This window comes from Myripristis murdjan, chromosome 17, assembly GCF_902150065.1.
Source record: "Myripristis murdjan chromosome 17, fMyrMur1.1, whole genome shotgun sequence".
Classification (NCBI taxonomy): Eukaryota; Metazoa; Chordata; class Actinopteri; order Holocentriformes; family Holocentridae; genus Myripristis; species Myripristis murdjan.
Window position 1 is genome coordinate 18,078,204 of NC_043996.1, and position 17,445 is coordinate 18,095,648.

Genomic DNA, 17,445 nt, shown 5'->3' on the forward strand with positions numbered 1-17,445 from the left:
GGGAGACAAACAGTGGGAGAAATGGTCTGTTAATTTAGCCAATAAGTCAGCCCTTGCATAAATATTGTTTGAACCACGTGCAATACTTTAGTTTAAATTAGGCACATTTGCCTTGCTTTTTTAATCTATTTTTTTATTTATTTGTTATTTTCTTGTTTGCTTTTTGCTTGTGTTCATAAATAAAAAGTTTTTAAAAAGTTGTTCCAGTTGTTAGGATGAATTCTGTACCTGGATAAACGAAAAATGTGACCAAACTTACTGACCCAGGCACTGTTCAACAAACAAGCAAGCTCAACCAGGAGATTCAATGCACATGTAACACCTCCTCTCCGTTCGTGAAGCAGGAGCGCTGCTGAACGGACCTTTTTACTGACAACACTGTATGTATGAGATTGCAGGGGAAAAAAAAAAAAAAAAAAAAAAAAAACAAGACAATGAGCTTTTGTCTTTGGGGTAGTGACAGATAGTGTCTTCAGGTTGTGGACTCGAGTTTCTGTGATTAATCTCTGCGTCACTTAACATCTAAAGCCTGCCAAATGTAAGGGATAATGAAGCTACCGCCAGCTAGCAGATGTGTGTATATACTTTATAGCTTATTTTTGTGCAAAGGGACCGCACAGAGCCAGTGTAAAAAAAAAAAAAAAAAATGTATGAGTAGAAGACTGATCTGTTTTTATGTTTTCACATGAGCGACTTGCATACTGCTCTCATGCTCAATGCAGACTGTTTCATTGATTAGAATGGAAGCATTTGGTTGCAGCAGCTGCTCCGTGAGATGGAATGGATACGTTGCGTGCTCAGGATCGCCCGGGGGTAAGACACTGGCCAGTGTGGCTGCTTGTGCTGAATTCAAAACCCTGGTGTTAGCGTACAGGGCTGCAAAGGGATCAGCACCCGCATATCTTCAGGCTGAGATCCAGCTGCACACACAAGCCTATGCTCTGCATTTCGCCACTACCAGCCACTTGGACCCCTGCCTACTCCCTGCACAGGCCGAGTCATTGCTCCACTTCATCTCCACTCCCCAATTCACTTCTCATCTTCCTGAAAACTCCTCTTTTCCAGAGACAACAAATGGGACTCTTTCTCAATTAATCTTGGTCAATCTTGGTATTGCTCTCTCATTTTAACTGTTATTTTAAATTTTTAAAAATCCATTTTATCTCTCTTCTTACCTCCTATTCTGTTTTTTTCACTTATATGAGCAATATGACTGTGTACTCTGTATTTGTGGTAGCTAGGAAACAGTGCTTGTTCACCTGTTGCCATCATTGTGAGACCTAGATAAAAGAGTTAGTTAATTGCCTAAAATGTAAATGTAAATGAATGGGTTCTGATTTGCCTGTCAGAATAAATGGATCCTGATCTGTCTGCCTCACTTGCCTCCTGCTCATTCTCTTTCTCTTTCTCTCTCCCTCTCTCTCTCCCTCTCTCTCTCACACACACACACACAGACACACACATAACCAAACAGAGGGTGTGAGGGCTAAGCTTCACCTCAGTGCACTTCAGCCTCTCTGCCTCTCAGGCTGGTCCACGCTCCACTGACCAGGGCTGGGCTGCCTGGGCCGCATTATCAATTACCGGCCACAGGCACACACTGTTCCTCACAGACCCAAGGGAGGGGCGCTCCACACAGAAATTCCTGCACTGGAAAACGGGGTTGAGTAGAGGAGGTATTTCCATAGCTCCAGCCCCAAGTCCTGGCCCCAGCTCAAGTCATTCATTCAGGCACACAGACAAACAGACCCACTTTTATCCAACTTTGCCAAGGACAGATTATTATGCATGGTTTCAAGTGCAAAGTTTCTAAAATCTGAATGTATGCTCCTCAGCACATACCCATCCCAGTGTGACTTCTTAAAATCTGATTATAAACCCACACTGACAACGAAAAACACTCTCACACTATGCTTTCAACATCTTGCTCATAGTTTTTTTTTTTTTTTCTTCTTCTTCTTTTTCTTCTTGGTCCCAGTGGACAGGCAGTGACCGTGTTTTTGAGAAGGAAAGGAAAAGGAGAGCGAGAAAAGTGTATGTGCACATGTATGTGTGTCTGCGTCCTAGTGGCCTATGTGTGAAGAGGCTGTCAGAGACAATGTGTTGCGCCTGTATGAGGGTGAGGTTCAACCCACTGAAGCACCGCTGTCCCCTCCAACTGCGTCCCCCACTGTCACCCGGGGACGATGACGCTGACAGTGATTGGTGGCTGTGCCCTGCACTCCTCTCTCCTCCCTCCATTCCTCCCCCCGTGCTCCTGTGCTCTACTTTTATCTGGCCCCACTTGCTGCCCCTGGCTTTTAATGCAGAACTTGGCTCACCATTAATCAAAGTCAAAGCCTCCCAGCGTCTAGCTGAGAGAGAGACAGAGAGAGAGAAAGGGAGAGAGAGAGAGCGAGGAAAGAGAGAGAGGAGTTAGAGGAATGATGAAAGAATGGAAGGCTTCTTAACCTGTGTAGGATTAATCTACTGTGGAATACAGATGATTTGGAGCACCGATCTGAGCTTCAACACATGCATACCATAGCGTGCAGTCATCCTTATCCATATAGTGTGATGAGAAGTCAGCACGTTAAATGTGCATTTTCTATATTTCAGAATGTATGTGGGAAATTAATATATAAGAACGCCCCACAAAGTAGCCACTAGGAAATTATTCTGCACATTTCACTCCCAAACGAGCATAATGGCTTCAAGTCTACATCTTTCTATCCCTCTGCCTCCTCTGTGATTGGTCCCTCTTTGTGAGTTTTCTGGGATAAGCTCAGTACAGGCAGCCTTCAATGGTCTGCATTCCACATGCAGCGGGGCTTTTACAACGGAATTCCCAGCTGGAAGTTCCTGCTCTGCCTCAGTTATTCTTGGTGAAATGATTGGACAGAGTGCCATAGTAATTGGTCAGCTGACTTTGTACCAGAGGTCTTTTCAGCCATACCTACAAGAAGAGAAGAGGATTGAATTTGCACACACAGGGGACACAGACACACACACTCAAACAGGCACACAAAACAAACAAATGAATGTATTTTGCACATATAGTACACATGCACACACAGACAATGATAAAGCTCCTCTTTCTTTACGGTCGACATGTGGTTTGTGCACCACTGAACCATGCCGCCTCCTAATAAGGGCCTATATACAGTGCGATTCAGATGAGGGGAGCGGGCTTCTGCCATGTGCCTCTGTCAAAGGCACAAGGGTTAACTACTAGCTCCCCATTAGCAGAGGCTCAGAGGGCCAAGCCAGCCATGACTACATGGTAATGGGCCTCTCTCAAACATCATAAGGAGGGATCAGTTCAGCACCATAGTTTTCTGTCAAGGACCCATGGTTGGAATTATTTTCAAAATCACATTTTGTAGCGTGGAGGATTCTGAAAAAAAAAAAAAAAATAATACAGGCTCTATGTGAAAAAAAGAAACCATTCAGCCCATTCAGCAAATATATGTGGCATGCACGCACACACACACACACACACACACACACACACACATGCAGTCACAGCTGTAATCCTATGGTTACTTAATACACCATATGAAGACAGCAGAATTGACGAGGAGCTCAGTAGCATTCAAGCCCACACTTTTACTTTTGCCTGCAGCTACTACCTCACTTTCTGGGTCCAGGGACAGGATCCAACATTTATGAGAACAGGCATCAAATGAAATAAAAATGGCACCCAGAGAGAGCCCGAAGAGCCGTCTAAGATGATGAAACTCTCGGACACCCCAGCTCTGATACATAGTGGGAACTGCGAGAGGGAAGTCAGAGGGAAAAAAGGCAACCCCCCAAAAAAACACATGGAAAGACTCTGTGGGCTGTAAACTCCAAAAAGCGTAATGAGTGGTGCTTTGAATACCCTCTTTGGACTTGACCGCCTAACATCTCGTCTGTGTTTAGAACCCCAGGGAGTGCAAATCTCTTTAATTCATCTGGTTGTTTGGATTTCGCTCCACTGCGTTGCATCTTAGTGTCTTGAATGCAGCCCATTTGGTTTGCCCATAGAACGCTGAGGATAGAGATGTTTGCATTTCTGTGGAAATAGCTCTCCAAACAGTGCAGCTAAGTGGAGGAGGATTGTTTGTAGATATACTTGGCATTCTGCGGTCTGAGGGATGTTTGGCACATAATCTAGGTCAAGGAGGCTGCGCCAGAGAGATCAGAGAACTGTTGAGCATCAGGCATTAGTTGAAAAAGATAGTACCAGTCATGAGATTTATGGACTTTTTTTCTCATACATTGTTCACCATACCACCCCCACAACACCACTCAGAGCAGAGAGGCGGCAGAATGGGAGTAAAAGATGAAAAGTGCCCTCCTAAGTCATCTCATGCAGTGGTGGATGTAGGTTAAGTGTCCAAGATGGATTATGTAAAAGAACATTTGCTGCCATTTCACTTGTTTCCACACCAAGTGCTTTCATTGCCCACAGCTTAACTATCGTGCATTCAACAATCTTCATGGATGTTTAGCATTTTAACGAAGCCACTCAGGGCACAGGGTCTGAAAACCCTCGACTTGGATCATAATGTTACAAAAAGAACCATAAAATATCTGTTTTTCAATTGCAAACATAGATAAATATGACTAAACCCGAGGCAAATGTGAAGGATAGCCTTAAGGGAACAGTATATTACCTGTGTGTGACTGTATGTGTGTGTGTGTATATGTGTCTGTGTGTGCATGTGTCCAAAAGAGGGCAAGCTGCGAATGAACTCCTAAATCAGAGTATTGATCATTCCTTCCTCCCAGACACACGCTGGGATCTAAAGAAGTTAAATGGCCTCTTTGGCGATTCACACTGAAGCCCTTCAGCTCCCTCCCCCCCTCCATTATCCCCCTCCCCCCTCCTCTTCCTCCTTCTCCTCAATTCTTTCCATTTTTCTCCTTTCTCACCCTTTAATGTCCTCCCATACCCAATACACACCATAACCCCTATACCCACTTCAACCTTAACATTCTCCAGGCGGACTCATGTTTTTTTCTTAATCGTCCCTCAGCCACTAACTAAAGCCATATCAGGTTGCCCCCGAGGAGGATTCAAGTTGAGATCGGCACACTTTTATGTATCCTAAGTAATCAAAGAAACTACCACTCCTGGACCAATGTAGCAAGCAATTCCAACTCTGCTTTAAATTTACTCATTATTTTTTTGACTCACAGAAAATAACAGATGTGAGTGACACTACTTTTTTTAGAGTGTCTCACATTCAAGTTTGAACTGCATTATTAACATTAATCCCTTTTGGATGCCTCTGCCTCTTCAGTGGCCTGCGTATGAATCCCCCCGCTGAAACCAGGAACAGTGCAATTACCTGGCTACAAAAGGCCACATAGGGCTGGGTATAGGCTGGGCAGATTACTGGCAGACACCTCATTACTGCAGAAGAGTCCAACAATAGGCCTGAGCATTGCTTCCCCTACATCTATCTGTCAAGTGTGCTATTAGCCTGTCAAATGGGGACAGTCAGCGCCATTAGGCCACCCTGATAATCAGACCTATTTACTCCCTCATTTTCCTCTCCTTCACTGTCACAGTGTCACAGTCTGGTCAAAAAACCTTCACTCCCTCTCCCCCTCCCACACCATCTTCCCCTCCCACTCCTCTCTCGGCTCATTCTTAGACAAAAAAAAACAAACAAAAAAAAAACATGCTCACTTGGTCATTACATTCCTCTGAGAGCCGTTGTAATCAAATACGGTATGTTCTTTCTGCCAACTGGGCTAAATTTAATTTGAAAATGGACTCTCCTACAAAAGGGATCTGGAAAAGCAATTTCTGTTTCACTGGTCTTTGAGACAGATTTGAAGTAAGTTCATTTTACTATTCCACTACAAAAAGCGTGTCAGTGCGTTTCTGTTGGTTAAAAAAAATAAATAAATAAAGGTAAAGAATTCTTAATTAATTTGACAATATTAGCTCAATTCATCATCAGTTGGATAGAAGACAAACCCTGTGAAAGTACAAGGCAACTCGACTCAATTGTACATGTTGAAGTACATGACAAGAAAAAAAAAAATTCACACTTCATGTACTGTACAAGAAAAAGGTGCCAGGGGCCCAAGCTGACAAACTTGTAACTCTTTCTACATAGAAACCTTGACAGTATGAACTCAACCGACAATCTTTTGTCTTCACCGTACTGTAACTTCACTTCATGCTTGTTATTAGGTCCCACTGGCTCAGGCAGTAGTTCCCAGGGTCTGTTTCATATAAGGAAAAAAAAGATAAAAAATGAAAAGGGCCTCATTTAAATTTTCCACTTGGTCAATACTTGTCCCTTGATAGGTGCTTCTGTGTACAAGTCAGACACCCACAAGAGCATGAAAAATACTGTAGCCGAGGCATCGTGCAAAGACAATATCCTCGACCTGTCATTTCCATTGGCTGGGCTCAGATTCCATCAGAGAAAAAGTCAGAAAACAGACACACAGACAAATGCACACAAACATACAGAGAGACACAGACAGCGAGAGATAACAGGATGAAAGGATGTTTCGACATAGCCTAAAAATGATGCGTGTGAAATAGAGAGTAGAGAAAATACTCAGTTGAACCTGGATAGCCATTAAACAACAATGAAGCTGAAAACTTTAGTTCAACTTGTGCGTTCTATGTGTTACATCACCTAAGAACAGCACACCAAAGAAATGATGTCTATGTGGCTGATGCCTACAGTAACACATGCTCAAGGTAACTAAAAATTATGACAGGATTATGACATTATGACAGGATTAAAGATTCTTTCTTTCAAAACAAGTTTATCATATGTGGTGAAATTATAATGATGTAACAACAGGCATTCATTAAGTAAGTGTACTGTGAACAAAAATCTCTCTCTCTGGCTGCTCCTTGGGCTGTCTTTTGATCGCCAAAAATCCATTTGTCCTGGATGACAACAACCACTTTCGACTAGGAGGCGAGCCTAGCTTGCTGTCAGTCAAATCATGGGCACACACAGGGCAGCTGACTTCCACCTAGCTCACAGCACTGGAAAAAAGACCTTCAGACTGAGTCCTTTTCTTGTTTGCCAAAGGCAGCTTACATAGCCAAAATGAAGGAAATACGGAGAGGGGTAAAGAAACAAATAAAATAATTGGCTCAAGTGAGGGATTAAAGTGGAACACAATGGAGGTGTTTCCGGCGATGGCAAGAAGCTATGAGCTGAGGGACTTGAAAGGCTTCGAATGTGAGGCTGAGCTCGCAGAATTTCAGTGGGAAGGTAAAACCACCTACATCACGTAGTTTACTGTGTATTTCAGAACACGGGCCATCTTGCGTGCATAATCATCACAACTGCGAGCGTTTGTGCCACGTATGTATGTGTGGGGCAGGAATTTCCCCCCAAATTCCTGCCATTCACCAAACTCATCCACAGCAGCTTTATGTAAGACACATTTTGTTGTTGTTTTTGTTAATGCTGAGAACAAGAACATCAGTGTGTAAATCTTCAGATTTACAGACAGGTTTCAACGGGGTGTAGCCTTGCATGAATGGAGCAGCAGAGACTTGCTGTGCTGTATTGTTCTCAAAACAAAGTCTCATTAAACAAAGACTAAAGAAACAACAGAGACATGTCAAGCCACAAAGCTACGGGCCTCAATTGCCAGATATGAATCTAAAAAAGGGATTGGCAGTGTTAAATAAATAATAATAAAAAAAAAAAAGCAAGAATTTTTGAAATGCCCACTTCTAGGCTACAGCAAATTCAAGCCAGGACTTCTTTCCTGTCATTGGGTTTGATGTGTAAATAAATCCACTGAATTACAAGGAGAAGGGAAATGGGGCAGTGTTCTGCATTAGCCCTGCCATCAATCGTAATACACTACATTTCGGGTTTGGGTTTGCACTCCTCAGCTATGCTTTCAAAAGCAAAAGTCCTCCCCAGTTCACTCAATTATCCACAAGCTACTACTTTGATTCAGGGAAGGAAGGCCCAGAAAGAAAGCCCGAGTCTCAGTATTTCACTGCATGTATAGGTTTCACTACGCCAGCTGCCCTCTCCCTTCAAGCCTTAAAGTCATTATTCATGGTGGAGCACTGTGACATCTTAGCAAGCCCACAGTCAGCTATGCCATAAAGTAAGAGCCTCATTCACATTTATACAGCAGCTTTTGCTCTATTGCAACTGACAGTGAGATAAAATGATGTAGGTAGAAATCAGATTGCATACAGAGAGCCTTTAAAATATTAAAGGCTAGATGATAAGGATGGTGTTGATGCATTTGTATCATGATTGTAATCACGATCATCATCACCATCATTATACTCATAATGTCCAGCTATGGCAGCTGCTTACCGGCCTGGTTGGTGGTGATGTCTATAGAGACATGCTGGGCAGGGTATGGGCTCCTATTGCTGACTCCGTTGACAGCTTGAATCTCGAAGCTATAGAGGGTGTGAGCCAACAGGTTGCTGATGAACACCCTGGTCTCAGTGAGTCCCAGCTGTCGCGGGACAAACTCCACGTTGTCATCACAGTGGGAGCAAGAGCGCCGGTCAGCTCGGCACTTCTTGCACACGATGTTGTAGACCACGTCATCGCGGCCGCCCGTCTCCCTGGGAGAGTGCCACTCCAGGATCACTGAAGTCTCATTCACAATGGAGATAACATTCCTAGGACCAGATGGCACACCTGTGGACACAGGGGAAATATGTGACCAAACTTCCTTGAACTCAGGCTCATTTAACTTTCCAGAAAAAAGTTCAAGAGGCATTCATGCATGTTTCAATAATTCATCATTTAAAAAATAATTTACTAGCCCACATTATGTAATATATCATTTTCCATCCCTGAATGCAAATATATGCAAAGATATGTCCTAACCCCCCCCCCCCCCCCCCCCCCCAAAAAAAAAAAAAAAAAAAAAACAATCTGTCTGTTTTCCCATGTTAGGTCACATTTATTCATTTAGTCAATTTATAACCCTGTAATAAATGTAAGGCGTTTTGTCCAGGAGCAACTTTTTTCTTTTGATTTTCTATCCTCAGCACAATTGGAATGCTAATTTATTCTATCCACACCCAGAGAGAGATCATAGAGCGAAACATTTGTGTCTATCAAACATTGGTTATTTAGCAAAATGCAGTGTTGCATGGAGTATTCTTATCCAAGTGGCTCTGGAGATTTACGCTCTCATTCACTTCCTCATAGCCTGCAGCTCAAGCAGAACCTCGAATGTGATATTTAGAAAGAAATAATAAAACTATTGTTTTGCTCGAGTGGTGGGTTATTATTAGGGTGCAGAGAAGTGGGTTGCTCTGCCTACTGCAATTGGAGGACAATTCTTTAAGAATTGGAAATTCACTCAAACAGCAGTGTAGAATTTTACTAATCTGAGTCTCTGTGTCCCTTGGGCCATTCAGAGGCAATTCTTTCCTTTCAGATACCAGACGCTGTCGATAAAGCAGAGGCTCCCCAAAGCCCTGTGTCAGTACTGTTTAGCTCAAGAAAGAGGTTGCCCTGCAGAAGTCTGGTACCAATTTATCCTCAATAAACCCTGACCTTTATCACTGAAGGAAAACGAGTTAAACTGACCCATGTTGTTCTGTGTCTACCGTGGAACTTAAAATCTACTCAATTCTGGAGACTCGTTTAGGAGTTCCACAACTTTTAATATATTCTCTAATAGGCTCCCTTTCCTCTTTTTAACTTTACAGGTTTAATTCAATTAGCTCAAGTGGACAAATGCATAAAAACGAGAGCAAGAATGTGAGTCATATTAGGTCGCAGCCCCCGAGTTTCCCATTTCTATGAGCAGAGGACAGGTGGTTACTTCAGTCAACACAGACACAATTAATCATTGTTGCTGCAAAGCCACATGGGATAGCACTGGGGAGCTGGGACAAAGCACCGGAACACACAAGGGTGACGAAATGGCACTGTTGCTGCAGTGACCTCGGCTCAGCACCTCGGCAGTGGAGAGGTCAGTAACAGGAAGAGCATGACCTCCACAGTGTGATTATTATGGTCTGGCTGAGAGGGTGGCTAGACCTATAGATACATGGTCATTTAGCCCGTGCTTTGGTCTGTAAATGTTATCATGTTTTGGTATGTCGAAAGTGAGAAAAATATCGAAAAGGAGAGAGGAATATATACAATAAAGTGGAGTGTGTGTTGGCAATAAAAGACTATATGAGGGGAGTGGTAGCACTTTCTCTTTTCCCCTTAGGGAATGCACAATCGGCGCTATACACTCCTTGCATCCTCTGCATCATCAATCACATACATGCACTCCCACCCAAACATGCATTGCAAGGAAAAGCACATTGCGCCTGTTCTCATGTGGAAAATGCATGTGACATGGACATATGTGCCTGGATTATCGGTTTCAATGTATTCATGTATGCTTTGTCGGTATCGATGTATTTATACAACAGTTAGAAGAGGGGGGAAAAAATAACATTGCCCAGTTGAGGTGTGAACAAGGCGTCATGCCCCTGTGTCCTAATTAAAACCAAGCCCCACATATGCAGAGACGGCATGAGAAATCAGATGTGACTGCCACTTAACCGGTTATTTGCAGGCTATTACTGCTGCCCTTGGCTGTTTTAATTTGCCATAGGATTTAATTTGTTAAGAATGTTACTTACAGCCTCTCAGCTGGCATTCATTTAGCCACGCAAGTCAGACTTGATTGTGCTTAGATGTTGCCTGCACCCACATTATAAAAGCCAAGCATCATTCCCCAGCAGCATCTGTGCCCTTTCTAAATATTACACCACACCAGTTTAAGGCGTTAGGGGGAATTACGAGTCCTTTAACGGCTTAGGCAGAATAGCACAGTGTCAGAGCAAGATCACCATGAAGTAAAAAAGCACTTAGCAAATGGTTTTACATGCTGGAAGTCTAAAATAGTTCACATCATGAGGTGCTTGGTCTCCAGAGTTATAACATATCGTACCGAGGCACTCCCCATGTGCTCTAAGTGAAAGGCTCCAACCAACTGGGCCATCACACTCTAAATCTGGCAGCTGCTGACATGTGTCTGATGAGGTTGTGAACAGTGGCTGTGTGGGACTAGTGGTTGCTGCTGCAGGTGGATTCAGAGATTGATAGGTGTGCGTAGCTACCATGGCAGAGAGCACTTTAGCAGGTGTTCACACAAGACACCAAGCTTTGTTTGCTCCCTAGGTTGCCAACATCAAGACTACCCCAGCCCCAAAAATAAACACTTCGGCACACTGTTTACCCAGCCACCCTTTGGGCGGTCTCGCCTCTCTTCTTTCACTGTGTTTGTTTTTACGATGTGAAACAGGCCTTGAGGGACCAACAGCAGTTCCCTGTGTGGAGATACGAATCACAGTCTGGGGAGCAGGGAGGGAGAAAGAGGGGCTGTGTGTGGGATGGTGACACATGAAATAAAACATGTTATAAAGCCCCACTACTGCCTGGGTGAGAGATTGAGGTATTCATTGAGAGACTGCATATGCGTGTGTGTATGTGGACATATCTGTGTGTGTGCACAGGCACGTATGTATGTATATGTGTGTGTGTTTAGTATTTGAAATGCGGGAGCCTGGGAAATGTGGGTGCATAAACAAGGACTTGTTAATTAATTCTCCAGTTACCATTATCCTTCAAATAAAGCTCTATTCTATTCTATTCTATTCTATTCTATTCTATTCTATTCTATGCTTTTCTATTCAAAATAGTAAATGTAAAGAGGCTGGTGCTGGTCACACACGCACACACACACACACACATACACACGCACATACGCACACACACACACGCACACGCACACACACACACACACACACACACACACACACACACACACACACACACACACACACACACATGCACAGGCGCACACACGCACACACACACACACAGATGCACACACACACACACACACACACACACACACACACACACACACACACACACAACACACAAACACACACAGAAAATTATGTCTTTCAAGCCAGTTGAGGGATTAGAGTGAGCCAGTCAGACAATTACCTTCACTTAGCTCTACTTACTGCTGCATTACTGAGAGAGGGAACTGGACAGTTCACTGCTACACTGTGGGAAGCGCCCTATACTAACTCCACTGCAGAACCCGCAACTGAGTAGAGAGCAGGAGGGAAAAAAATGGAGAAAAGGACAGGATATTTATGCTCTTTGACGGCTCACTCCCTCTTCTCTTTGAAGACAGAACAAGGAGAGAGAGGAGAGGCAGCAAATAGGAGAGCAAAGGAGAAAAACAAAATGCGGAGACGAGGAGAATGGCAAAACAGATAATCCTGTCCTTTCAGACAGGAAGTTTGACAGCTTTTGTTTGTGTCTGGAGGTCCAGACAGTGTTTGACAGGGATCAAGAAGGCTTTTGGAGGACCAGGCCACAGATATGAGTGTTAAGTTGAGAGCTGCGAGACCCAGAGCCAATGTGGTACAGACGAGGAATGCAGTGAACCCATCAGAACCAGCCTGTTTTCTTCTCAGTCCCTATTTGTGATGATTTGCTTGCAGTCCAGATACTTTCTCTATGACTCTGTCGGTGGCTGACAGTGGTTGTGGCCAAGATATAAACATATGTCTTTTGCTGAACATGCTACTGTGGCTTATTTGCACTCTCTCTCTCACATCTGGTCTTACTGTAGGCTATGTAGAGCGGTACTGTAAGTGCATGCATTCCCCAGACATCCTTTCTGTGTGCTTCCCACTTCACTCAAAGTTCACACTACAGCTTCATATGTACCATCTGAATTCTCAGTTTGTTGCATTGCTCCTATTGTAGTGGTGAAATAATTCCTATATATCCTATATGATATATTCCTATATCATTGACCCATCACCTCCCTCCTCTCCTCTCCCATTCTGTGCTACTATTCACCACAAATCCATGCATCTCTGCATTCCTGTCTCCCCCACGAGCTAATCAGCACTGGTTTCAGTGCATGACTCCCTCCAATTACTACTCAGCCTGTCATTCTCGTCTTCTGCTTCACATAGTGCGAGCGATCCAATGGCCCTGGGTGCTGGATCTGGCCAACCCCCCTGAGAGGAGCTGGAGGTATGTCATTCTGGGGCCTGGAGCCTGAAGGAGGGGCTGGGAGGGGCTGTGCTGCAATGCAAACCAAAATCCCAAGGCCCACTATGCTGGGTAGCCAAGCTGAGAGGAGTGGACCTCACGCTGGGAGACAGAACGCTTGGTGTTACTCCCCTCAGGCATAGGCTGGAATCGGCAGGAGACAGGAGATAGGGAGAGAGGAAGGCTGGGAGGTAGAGGGCTAGTTTGAAGTGCATCCCAAGCTTGGCATGTCCCTGAGGGACCGGGGAGGGGTGGTATAGCTTGAACCCACCCGCTGACAGAGCCAGACGCTGGCCAATCCATCAGCAGGCTAATCAGACTGATCTGGAGCACACAGGGACCTGCGCCTCCAAAGCCGGCTAGAAGCACTAAAGCTACAGCTTCTACTGCTACAGATTGGCCTGATTTAAGCTGCTCCAGCAGTGCTCTTATCAGAACCAGCAGTATTAAAGAGATTCTTACTAGGATGATCTCACTGCCACCCCTGCTGAGATCTAGGGCACCCTGAGCATGAAGCTCAGCTGCTACTGTATGGTTCAAGCTTCAGAGAGGGCTTTAAATGTACTGTTGCAAAAGAATTGTGCTAACATGAAATGAAGAGGAATTCAAGTCACTAGACAATATCAATGGTAAAAGCGGTTGGAAACAAAATTTCCGAAAGACCCAATTTCTGTAAATAGATGAGTTGAAATGCCATTGTTTTGTCAATAATGGAGAACAAACAAATAAGATCAATTTTATACCACTCAACTGGAAGATGTAGCAGAAAGGGGCAAAGTTCTGCTGAGCATGATAGAAAAAAACAGAGTGTGAAGCAGAAGAGAGAGATAACTGACAGAGGGGATGAGACTAGAAAGGAAGCTGTGTGATTGAAAACAGAAAAAAAAAAAAATATATATAACAATAATAATAAGCGTCTGCCGAGCTCAGGCTGCTTTGGGAAGCTGAACACAGACGGCGGGGATGTGTTCAAGAAGCTTCACTTGGGAGCAGTTGTGGAGATTGCTTGGGGAAAATTTGAAGCTTCGAGGTAGAGGTGGGTGCTCCACTTGATGGAGCATTCATGAATTCACTAGAGAGCGATATGGCACTCTGCTGAAAGGCGGGGAAAACTCAAGGTGAAAGAGGGGTGTCATCCGCTGAGAACATCCAAAGCCTGAAGGTGTGGATGGCTAAACCTGGGAAGCGCACAAACACTCAGACAGACAGACATGCTATACTGGGGCTCCACCGCAGCTTCAAGGCACTCATTCAGAGTCTTAAAATGGAAACATGGCAAATAGGGGTGCATTCAATACACATTTTAGCTGCCAGGGCTATGCTATGCAGCTCCTAACCGATTAGGAAAGGAGTATGGTCCTCTATCCATTCCTGAGCCAATTAGATGGGTCTATGTGAATAAATCAAGACTAAATGAATACATAACCACACCAATAATGCTTACAGGTCTGCTGTTGTGGAGAGGAGAAACCATTAAGATACTCCCTAGTGGCAGTGGGAAAAGAGAAGTAAACAAAATTTTGGGGGTCTATGATGCTCTCCTCCAATGTAATTGTGTGTCAGCAACCATGGCAGACAGGCTTAGCATATTGCTTTTACATAATATTAAGATAACTACGATGCTGTGAGAGGTCTTATTGAATCTCCAGCGGATAATGGCAGGACAGTGTGGAAGCTTTGCAGCATCTGCTTGAGTAATTAGGACTTCAGGGGATGATAGGAGGCAGAGGGAAAGAAAGGAAGACAGAGAGAGAGAGAGAGAGAGAGAGAGAGAGAGAGAGAGAGAGAGAGAGAGAGAAGGAGAAAGAGAGAGGAAGCTTGTTGTCACAATGATGGAGAGGTCAGTGACAGACAGCCCAGAATGTAATTATTATGGTCAGATTGAGGCGACAGCCAAGTCTCGAGATACATGGTCATTTAGATGCTATCATATGTGTGTGTGTGTGTGAGAGAGAGAGAGAGAGAGAGAGAGAGAGAGAGAGGAGAGGAGAGGAGAGGAGAGAGAGGGGTATGGAGAAAGACGGAGACCAATACAAAGCGTGGCTGTGCATCATTCTCTATCATTGTCAAGATTTTCAATTTACAGCTATTGTCAAATACCACTGCAGTCATATTTTTTAGCATGATGGCTGTGCATGTTTATGTAATTAGCTGTGAAAAGGTTTCACAAGACCAAGGGTTGTGTGACACTCCTGAAGTTTTACCACAAAAAAACACTGAAACGAGAGGGACAACACACTTTATGCACTAAAATGTTACATGAACCACATATAGCTGTGTCCATTAAAACCTATTCTACAAGAGTATCAGGGCCCTTTTCCACTGCACAACTAGATCTGGTCTTGGTTACTGTTTGTGTTTCAACTGACTTCTGGTTACACAGTAACAATGGTAGTGACAACAGAAATCAAAAAATGTCAAACAATGCCTGACATAGCAGATTTAACATTGCAAATCATTTCATGATAATCTAACACTACTTTTTGTAATAGTTGCACATGTATTTATTTAGTGTGTTAGTGTTTTTTTTTTTTTTTTTACTTTTATTTTTACTGTTAATTATTGTTGTTATAGTTGTTACTTTGGATCAATATCATGCACCTATCCCAGTTCCCTCAACAATGATATCTTCCTCTCGTTTCTTTCAGTTCGCTAACACTCCTGTTGAGCCTCATCCTTTGACCAAGTGATGATGAGTGCTCGGACCTCGTTGTTGCTCCATGGTGCCATGTTTTGTGTTGGTACCATTGATGTGGAAAAGAGCCTTAAGTGCGCTTGAGTGTGCAGGAGCAAGTGTGTGTGTGCGTGTGGGTGGGTGTGTGTGAGGAGAACTCACTGGTGCAAGGTGCATCCGGAAGGTCGCCATCACCACGGTAGTAGCCGTTGCGGCAGACACAGATGGTGGCAGCCTCGGCGGCCGAGCGGCTGTTAGGAGGGCACTGAAGACACAGACCAGGACCCTGGGTTGACTTGAAGGTACCAGGTGGGCATGCTATGATGACAGAAAAAAAAAAATAATAATAATGAAATCTTGTCAGAAAAAGGTAAGAGGGGGGAAAAGACACAGAGAGGTAGTGTGATGGTCTCAACTGCTAACATCCACTGAGAGAAAGGAGGAAAAAAGTTAGATCAAAGTCAAGCTGTATCAGCTAGAAGGCGAGCAGAGAGGAGGAGAGATTGAGGAGTCAAGGAATCCAACTTGAAATGGACTGGATGATTGCCTGATCCTATGGGTGTCTGACTCTGTGCCTGTCTCAATCTCCCAGCCTCTGCTTCTCTGTATTTCTCTCAACCACATTTACCTTCCTTCTCTCCTGCTCTCTTTAGTATCAAGTACGCAGCCATGATAACTCTCCTCATGAGCACAAGCAGCAGAATCATTCTGCGTTGCTCTAGAATGTAAATGGGAAGAGGCTGTGGTGGAGGACAAAGATTATTGTGGCTGATATCACTGTACCTGAGCCCAGGCAATAACCAAATCCATTTACCTTCCTTTCCAGAAAGAATAAAACGCTGACGAGTCTGTGCACTGCATAGAAGGATTTACTGACTATAATAACCATGATGAATGTCTAATATTTTAGCTGGCATCCTGGTAAGGGAGGAAGCTGTGGTGCTACACCTCACAGAGGCAGAGGTTATAAATTTAATGGGACAAGTGTCTTATAGTTTCTCCACCTGCCTCTATTTGCCTGTGTAAAAGATTGTAATGGCTTGTCTGTGGCTAGAAAATGGGAGATGCTCTCCTACAATGAGTGTAAAAGTTTGTAATAGACAAGACAATGTTATGAGTGTGACAATAGAATTTGGGCCATATGAAATATTAAGAATCACCTCAGATACACAATGAGTGCAAAAGGGTTCATACAAGGTGTGAGGTGCATGGAAAGGGGATTTATAGGGAATATAAAATGATGCCATTGGTTAAATATTCAAGTTTTTAAAAACAAAACAGATCCTTAAAGTCAAATATCCTTGAATATCCTATGTACTTAATACAGAATGCCTCTATTGGAACTGACTAAGTGCCCTCTCTTCCAATATTTATGCAGTGTGTGTTAAATGGAGTTATTTAAAGTAATAAGGACCAAGGAGTTGGTATCATTCCCACTTTCCAAGGGGTCAAACACTGGAGAGCATAGCATATTGGCTATGCGAGAAAAACCTTTAGACCTTTGTATCAACAGGCTTTTAAGATTTAATTAAAAATTTTATGCTTCATTAAAACAAGCACTGAGAAGCTGGGTTTGGAAGCCAGCGTCTACTTTATTGCGCTGTAAAAAGGCAGGTTTCTCTTTTTTTATGACTCATCCATTCATACCATTCAGCTGAGCCCCTCTGATGGGCTGTTAGTGGAGGATAGAGAGATAAAGGGAGAAGGAGAGGGAGGGGGGGGTGGGCG

The 17,445-nt window shown here is 43.7% G+C and overlaps 1 protein-coding gene across 2 annotated transcripts in view; it reads right to left on the minus strand.

Moving 5' to 3' along the window:
- Nucleotides 1-17,445, minus strand: part of ephb1 (EPH receptor B1) — a 168,537-nt gene that overhangs the window by 49,302 nt on the left and 101,790 nt on the right. For both annotated transcript variants that reach the window (XM_030074415.1, XM_030074414.1), the window contains exons 4-5: nucleotides 15,880-16,035; nucleotides 8,304-8,639 (exon numbers count right to left, since the gene is read on the minus strand). In XM_030074415.1, the coding sequence (XP_029930275.1) occupies nucleotides 8,304-8,639; nucleotides 15,880-16,035 (492 nt within the window). The remainder of the gene's footprint in view (nucleotides 1-8,303; nucleotides 8,640-15,879; nucleotides 16,036-17,445) is intronic.